The sequence below is a fragment of the Lepidothrix coronata genome, unplaced genomic scaffold (genome assembly GCF_001604755.1).
Source record: "Lepidothrix coronata isolate B3197 unplaced genomic scaffold, Lepidothrix_coronata-1.0 Scaffold82, whole genome shotgun sequence".
NCBI lineage: Eukaryota > Metazoa > Chordata > Aves > Passeriformes > Pipridae > Lepidothrix > Lepidothrix coronata.
In genome coordinates, this window is record NW_016690262.1 from 3740189 (window position 1) to 3748561 (window position 8373).

An 8373-nucleotide genomic window follows, 5' to 3' on the forward strand; every position below is an offset into this window, starting at 1 on the left:
AGCTGGGGGAAAAAAAAAAACAAAAAACAAAACAAAAACCAAACCAAGCTGCTGTAGAGAAAGGATGGGTGGAGTGCCCGGTCCCGGCAGCTCAGGAGTGCCCGGGGCAGCCCGCGGTCCCGCCCGGGGCCGGGGCGGGGGCGGCCGCTCCCCGCGGAGGGCGAGGCGAGGCGGGCGGAGCAGGATCAGCCCCGTCCCTGCACAGCTCCCGGCCCCTGCACGGCTCCCGGCCGGCACTGCGGAGGCTCTCCCGGCCTCGCCGGGTTCTTTTCCCCCGGATAACACTCGGGACTCTTTTCCCCCGGAAGCGGAGCCGGAGTTTTCCCGGTCCCTGCCCGGCGAGTGCCCGCCACAGGTGAGCGCGCAGGGCGGGGCGGCGCCTCCCGGCCGGCGGGACCGAGACGGGACACGGGGGGACACGGGACGCGGAGCTGGAGCCGCCCCCGGACGGGACGTTCGGTGACCGGCACTAGCGAGGAGAGCTGGGGCTCTGCCCTGGCGCCTTCCTGGAGAGGTGCGGAGCTTAACTTCCAAATGGAACAGAACCCAGGCACCCGCCGCGCCTCTCGGGGCAGCAGAAACCCCGCAGGGAAAAGGACAGCGGTGGAGGTGACGGTCCCACCTTCCTCTCCGGAAGCGTCAGGAGCGCTGTCCCAAGCACCTGCCAGGCAGCACGCCCAGGGATTTCCCAAAGGGCCACTCACCTTTGGTCGCTGTCACCGCTGGCTCAGACGGATGAACTCTGTACTCCCGGTACAGGTCCTGCGCACCAGCCGGTGCCCCCCGGGTGCTGATGCTCCTGTTCCTTCTCTCTCTCTCCCACCTAGGAAAAGCTGTTCTTCCTCCCCTGGAAGGCCACAGCGCCGCTCTCCAGCCTCCGTGATTTATGTGTGACTCGGAGCAGAATGGATCGCTATCGATACTTCATCTTCAACCAGAGGAACATGGTGGTGCTGGGGATGTTCCAGATAGCCCTCAGCACGGTGTGCGTCGTCAGTGGGTTCATAGATGGCATTTTCAGAACAGAGTCTCAGCTGGGCAGAACCAGAGCTCCAATTTGGGCTGGGATGGTAAAGTTGTACTATAATTTCTGTGCTTCCCCCCGCCCCCCCGCTATCTTCTAGCACTTATATTGGGAGTGGGAGGGAAGCCAGGATTTCTTGCTAGCTCTTCCCTGGTTTTCTGCTTTGAACCCAGTTAAAGTTTCCTTATCATGATATAGTCAGAAGAGTGCAAACAGACTTCCCTCTGAAGGAGCTAAATTAAATTCGTTTCTACTCGATAATGTAGGAAATGGGGCATAGTGACAAGTGACAGGGCGTTTGTTGCAGAAGCATAGTGACCACAGAGAAGCCACCAAAGATGAGGAAGGGAACACTTCATCCTCACATCAGGTAGATGGACATCTGGGTGGTGATCTGTGTCCCACAGCACAGTGCCCCTAATCCTCTGTACTGCAGTGGAGGTCCCTGCTCCCTGGCATTCAGGACCCTGCTGAGCCACGCTGCAAGGAAATTGTGCTAAACAGCTCTCTTCAGTCCAGAGGCTGCCCATCTCCTTCCAGTAATTTCTTTCTTTCCTTTGCAAAAGGCATGTGGACTTGGGAAAGCAGTGCACATTTTTAGCACTTTAAATCAGACTTATTCCATCAGTTTCATTATTTGGCCAGAGCCATAAAGCTCCGGTCAGAGGTAGCAAGGCCATGGGGGAAGCAAGTGGGCAAGATGCACGTCACACATGTCCTGGAGATGCTGCAGAGGAAAACAGAAGAAATGAGCAACTCTCTTCCCATTTCTGACCCAACAGTTACTCTGATCCAAGCCTTGAAAACAAGGACTTTTCATCTGCGCTGTAGTAGTTTATCTTAGGAATCTGATACTGGTCTCCCAGTTACCAACTCCTTTTGTGCTCTGCAGGTGATGGGAGTCCCAGGCGTGCTGGCTTTGTTCTCCTCTCAGAGGAAGAATCCAATCCTTGTAAGCTGAAGGGGCAGATGGGTGGTTGTGTGTGTATGGGGCAGGGGCAAGATGCTGGGGCAGTCAAAAACTATCTGAGTAGGGAGTGAGCTGACTGGTCCTTCTGCAGGATTAAGAGCCCATTTCTTTGAGTTATCTGCAGAAGAGCTGCTGTGTTCATAAGCAAAAGGAGGATGCAGTGTTACCTTGCTTTCTGCTGCAGCAGACAGGCACTGGGTCTAATAACAAGCAAAAATCTGTAAAAGCCCTTGGTTTCGAATGCTTTTCTTTTGGTGGTCCTTCATGTTGTTAAGGACTGTTTACACTAAAGTAGGAAACAAAGGCTTGCACTTCCTGGGCAGGTCTCTCCAGCCATGCAAACTCCAAGGGGGGATATTGTATGTAAATACAAGATCTCTAAGGACAGAGTTTTGGGGTAGCACCTGTGATTTAGATTTGGCACTCAGCTGTAGCTCACAAATTCAGTATCCTGGAAACCTTTACTGCTTTGTGTTTGGCTTCCTAGTGACTGTTGCTACTAGGTACGTTGTTGTGTTATGGGAGGTCAAAGGTTAGTCATTATAATGCTTGTTAGTACATTTGCAAGAGGATAGCTTTAATTCTTTTTCTCCCTAAAATTCTCTGTCTAGGTGAATGTACTGATAGGTGCTTCCATAATCTCTTGTGTTGCCATCCTCATCGTAATAGGTTATAGCTCCTTCACACTGAACTATGGTGAAGAGGAGGAGCTGAGTTCTGCTCCAGTCCATGTTATCCATACTGTAAGTATTGATATAATGATAATTTCCGGGGAACTAGACACCCTTAATCTGCAAACAGTACCAGAAACAACTTATAGACAGAACCAGAATTCCAGGAGGTGTGCACACTAGGCCATGTTAGCTGCTACCGCTTCTGAGTGCAAAAGGGTGTGGATTGAGCCATGAAAAAATACTGGTGCTGCTCATGAAAAGGTGCTGACTGCATTCCTGGCCTGGTTTGGGACAGCAATTGCTAGGCTTGAATCCTTTCCAGCATGGACTTTAGGTGATAAAGTTACAGCAGTTACAGGTCAACTGGTTAAACCTGGGTATTATTTCAAGTGTATCCTCCTCAGTAAAGCTGAAGAGAAGGAATGAGTTAGCCCTTTTATGCCTCAGACCTGGCACAAGCAGTGGCTCTCTGTGGGAGTGAAGGCATCCGAGGTGGATGAAGCTGACCATTAGTTTATTGCAGGACAAATCAAAATGTCAGGCTGCTAAGGTGCAGGGCAGCAAGAAGACATTTCTCGTTTTCAGTGTGAAGAAGAGCAGCCATTCCTTGGGTTTCTACTCATGGTTAAAGCTATTTCCAAACCTGATGCCACTGCATAGCATCTCACATTTAAACAGTAGCCCTATTTTACTCCTTGTTCTGTTTGAGGGTCACACTTGGCTTGTCCTCCAGAACTCGGAAAGAAAAGCTTTTAATAACACTGACTACGAGTCAATCTCCTACGATGCAATCTCAGCATTCTTGCAGTCATTAGATTATTTTTGGTGGAGAGTTTCACTTTTTGAATGTGGCTTTAACGTCTCCTTTTCTGTTTGCAGAGGTTCATACTCAGTAAGGTGGTCAAGGGTGCTAACATAGCCATGCTGGCTGCATCTGTCTGCAGTGCCTTTTTTGTGCTGGCCATGGCTTACTTGGGGTGCCGGAGCCTTCCACGCTGCTCCTGCTACGACAGCGTGACTGGGATGGTGAGTGAGGAGGCCAGGGCACAAGTTTATTTCTACTGAGGGGGGTGGGAGGGGGAGAAGCTGGGGAGAAGATGTGTTTTACTTCTATAAACCTAGTCTCAGCTTCACCTCAGTCATCCAGGGCTAATTCTAAGAAATTAAGTGGATGATAGAAGACATTTATACTTAATTTTTTTTTCTTTTACTACCTCCCTCTTATTTACAGTCTAATGTACGACTTAACATAAGTTATCTCTGTTTTCCAAACCATTTTTGCTACTGTGGCCCCAATTCCTATGAATTCCTCCAAAACTGCTCCTCTCACCCTTAAACCAACAATTGCTCCTGGTACAGCATTTCAAAGACTTACTTGTACTTACACACTAGAACTTCAAATTCAGTAATAAAAATATCTCCTGTACTGTGTGTGAAGTGTAGGGGGGATGATGACATGCCACATTTACTGCTGATTTATAAGGACTCTGCCTCAAGTGATGGGGCACATGCTGTAGGTCTTTGCTAAGTGAGCTCAGTAAATACCAGCTGCTTCTCTGCTAGAGTAATTCTATGCTGTGTTATTAAACACCTCTGATCATCTGATTTGGTAAGGAAATAATGGGTCCAGGCCACAGGGCAGCTGTCCTTGGCTAAAGACACTGAGTGGGTAACGTGAGGTTGCTGTAAACTTTCAAGCTAAACTTGTTAGGAGGAGTGGACTGTGCAGACATTTAAAAGGAATTCAGGTGTATCTTGAACAAATTCACAGATGAGGTATTTGATGGTGCTGTTTCTTTCACAGGAATGGTTGCAACCTACTGAGGACCAAAATCAGGCTGTGGAAATGGTTTGTGCTGTACAAAGTGAGTACCCCAGGGATAAGGAACATTCTGAAAAAGCTTTACATCCCAGGCCAAAGTCCTGATAACCAAAAGGGAGACAAAAGGAACTCAGGATTTTGTGCAGGTGTCTACATCAGGTTTAATGGTTTCCTCTTTCCCTCCCCACGCAGGCCCCGGGGACAGAATTTTTAGCTTCCCAGATCGGTTTCCAGCCCAGGATGTGGATGCAGAGGAAGACACATCCAAACCTCCACCATACACCAGACTGACTTGAGAAAGTGGTTGAACATTTTGTTCAAACGTGGCAAGAGAGATGTAACAAGCTCTTAATCTTTAAAGATGGTTATGCACTTTTCCTTGGCCTCTTGAAAAACACACACAGGAAGAGAGAAGTATTGAATGCCAAACATTCAGCAGAGACCACAGTGCAGAGGAGAAGATCCACAGGTGGTTTTGGACATTCAGACTTTGTATGGTTAAAATACCTCATTGCCTCTGGAAAGCGTGAGCATTTTTTTCCTCTGGCTTTTGTACTGAAATCATGTTTTATTTCACTAGAACTCATCATGCAATTTGTGTAGCACTGCTAGCCTTAGGCATTTAAATATTAAATACAATTGAATTTTTTTCAAGTGCTGTCTCGATTTCTCCCTCTTACTGAGTGAATTATTTGGATGATACGATACCTAGAGAAGAATAATGAAGGACCCACTTCAACCCTGAGCTTCAGAGCATTTTCCTTTTCTTCTTGGTGGGAGTAGGGGCAGGTAAAGTTTTTGATATGAAGCCTTGACAATGCCATTCAGGTAACTCTGTCAGAATGTGGATTCTGAGAGGTGTACATGTGTCATTACAATTAGTTTAATGCTGAAGTGTAATGCTAGAGTGTGGTAGGAACTGGAGCTGCAGTAGCTCCTCTTACAGAGTCACAAATACTCTGAATTCAGTTCAGGTTTTTCTGTTTTGACTTTGGAGACTGAAAGTTTAAAATAAATGCTTATTTTGAAAAATTAGTTTTCAAACCCAAAGGTATTTAGCTTCAATCTACTTATAAATGACTAGGAATGAGTGCCTGCTTTTAGAGGTTTTCTAATTACATACTTTTTCTTTTCAGTTAAGGTAATATGAGATTAAATTAATACTTAGAATTTTAGGACTATGAATAATATGCTTTCAAGTAGAAGGAGGGAATGTTTAGTTGGGTTTTTTTTTAGCTAGGAAATGCTGGATACTTAAAAGATTTGTAAAATTGAGATGGACTGGTGACTAGAATTTACTTGATGTATAGTAAATGCTTATTACTTTTCAAGGTGAATGTTACCTTCTAGACTGAGCTATTTTACAAGATCATTGGTACAGATATATTCTGTGGGAAAATTGTGTTGGTGCCTTGCTAAACTTGATTTGCATCAGAGAAATTGCTCTAAATGCTTAAAACCAAACCAAAGCAAGAACACAATAAAATCTTTATTCTCTTAAACCTCTTGTTAGGGAACACAGATGTTATTGTAAGGGAAAGACTTGAAGCACCTGTTCATTTAGCCCTTCAGTTTTAATTTGCATTTGATGCTGTAGTTTCTAATAGTTATCCTGATAGTCCAAATAATCACTCAGATGAAAAAGATGATAGCAACAGTAACCAAGGCATAACAGGTAATGTACATAATGGAATAATTAGGGATTAGCAGACAATCCCTTAATATTTGCAGCCTAATCCTATGCATGCCAAACTCACACTTGATCTCCATTTTCCTATATCACTCAATTTTTACCCTTAGGCCTTCATCTTCATTTCCTATAGTTCTACTCCATTAAGCAGATCATCCTGAAATAGCCAGTTCCATTTGTCAGTCCTCTGTTCTGGTCCAAGGGTAATGTTTCTCATGCCTTTCTTCCTTTTGTGTCTTCAGTGAAGTTTATCATTCTATATCATACATTGGTCCAGAATCAGACATGTGATTAAACAGTAAAATGTAACTAGTTCTGGGCACTAAATAAGACCACTTGTTTCATCTTCCTTTCTGGACTAGGTTGGGAGTTATACTTAGCCCAGTCAAACTTTTGCTTACAGAAGATTAATTTGTTTTTCGTAGCATATTGCGTAGTATTTTTACTTTTTTCACAGGCTGATATATAAGGGATTAGACCTAAGGGACCTAAGCACTGCATTGTTTGGCACAAAACCTTGAGGCTCCAAATAAAATTTAATCCAGGAATTTTAGGACTCTTGGGACATTGGGATTAGATTTTATTTGGAAAACAAAGCTGGGAAGAGCACTGAACAAGTGAGAAGTTGCTGCTCTGTCCCTTCTGAAATGCAGCCAGAGGAAGCATTGCTGCTGCAGTGTTTTTGTACAATAACTCTTTGGCTGAGCACTTCCCCAGGGTGTGTGGAATATAATTAGCACTGGTCTTTGAGAAGAATCACAGTCAGTTCTTCACCTGCAGCAGGACTTTTAACCTCCAGCTAATTCCAAGCTCTGGGAAAAGGAGCTGTGCTCACTGGGCATTCTGGTGTCTCAGGAGAAGTTCATGGAGAGCTTGTGGAAGTCCTTCAATTTATTGCCTAGTGATCTCTGAGCAAGAGAAAGTCCCAGGTTCTGCTCCCTATTCTCTGGGCAGTTCCATGTGTTTTGGATACGCATAATCACCAGATAAAATACATAAATAAACATCACAGGTCATAGGAACCCATGGAGGGAGTTTCCAAATCTCTAATCTTCAGCTACCTTTTGGTAAGATGCCTTGTTTTATTTAGGATATAGACACTGGTCTTTTAGAAGACAAATAAGTTTTGACTTTCTTGATGCTGTTTAATTTGCCCTTTAGCCAACGTGCTGAGGAGGTATGTACTGCTAATGAAACACTTATGTGGAACTATCTTTACAAAACCAGCTCCCTCCACATCTGGGTTTCCAAAAAAAAAAAAAAAAAAAGTGAAGGGTTGGACTTGATGATCTCAGAGGTCCTTTCCAACCCGGCTGATTTTATGATTCTATGATTCTATGATTTTGGGGCCCATTCTGCTAAAACTTATTACAGATCTAGACCAAGGTCTTCTGTTGTAGTTTCTCTAACTGAACCTCTCAGTCCTCCAGAGCAAGGAACTAGAGCTTCCAGTCAGCTTCTGTCATCTCCTGAAGTACATAAAATTCCCATATGTGCTTTATGATTCACTTTTAGGTGAATATCAAGTGTTTATCTTACCTGCACGTTCTGAGCATGAAGTGGTAGATGACTTACCCCATGATGCAGACTAACACAGCATTTGAACAGGGCTTGGAGAGTAAGTTCCCATCTTGAGAAAGTGCTGTGAGTAGAAGGATAAGTCATGCCCACCATGAGGCATGTAATTCCAGGAATGACCTCAGATAAGATTTATCTTATTGAATCATATAAAGTGCCTTTTGTGGTCCCAAGAGTAGTTCTTGATTTTTTTTTCTCTAGAGACTGAAATCCTTTTCATCACTAAAGTAAAAATGTCAGGTTTAGATTAGATACTAGGAAAAAAATCTTCACTGTGAGGGTGGTGAGGCACTGGCACAGGTTGCCCAGGGAAGTTATGGATGCCCCATCCCTGGAAGTGTTCAAGGATGGAACTTTGAGCAACTTGGTCTACCAGAAGGTGTCCCTGCCCATGGCAGGGGGATCAGAATGAGATGGTCATTAAGGTCACTTCCAAACCATTCTACGAAGACATTTTACACTTTTTATTGTAATCTTGAACAGAAAAATACTTAAACCTGTGTAATGAAGTCCCAGTGGACTCTGGCACCCCTCTGTATGTAAACCAAGTGTCTGTCTTACTGACTTTAACCATTAAGATTATTCACTGCTGGAAGTACAAAGAAAGGTACTCAG

At 44.7% G+C, this 8373-nt stretch overlaps 1 protein-coding gene across 3 annotated transcripts; it reads left to right on the forward strand.

Moving 5' to 3' along the window:
- The first annotated feature begins 202 nt into the window (after positions 1-202).
- LOC108499968 lies at positions 203-5992 on the forward strand. Of its 3 annotated transcripts, none has more exons than XM_017820355.1 (7): positions 203-355; positions 828-1070; positions 1917-1976; positions 2606-2737; positions 3548-3694; positions 4473-4533; positions 4683-5992. In XM_017820355.1, the coding sequence occupies exons 2-7, from the start codon at positions 906-908 to the stop codon at positions 4784-4786; spliced, it is 669 nt and encodes a 222-aa protein (XP_017675844.1). In that variant the 5' UTR covers positions 203-355; positions 828-905; the 3' UTR covers positions 4787-5992. The 3 variants fall into 3 exon arrangements, with proteins under 3 accessions (XP_017675844.1, XP_017675845.1, XP_017675846.1); XM_017820356.1 differs by lacking the exon at positions 203-355 and adding an exon at positions 405-514; XM_017820357.1 differs by lacking the exon at positions 203-355 and adding an exon at positions 573-609.
- Positions 5993-8373: the final 2381 nt, after the last annotated feature.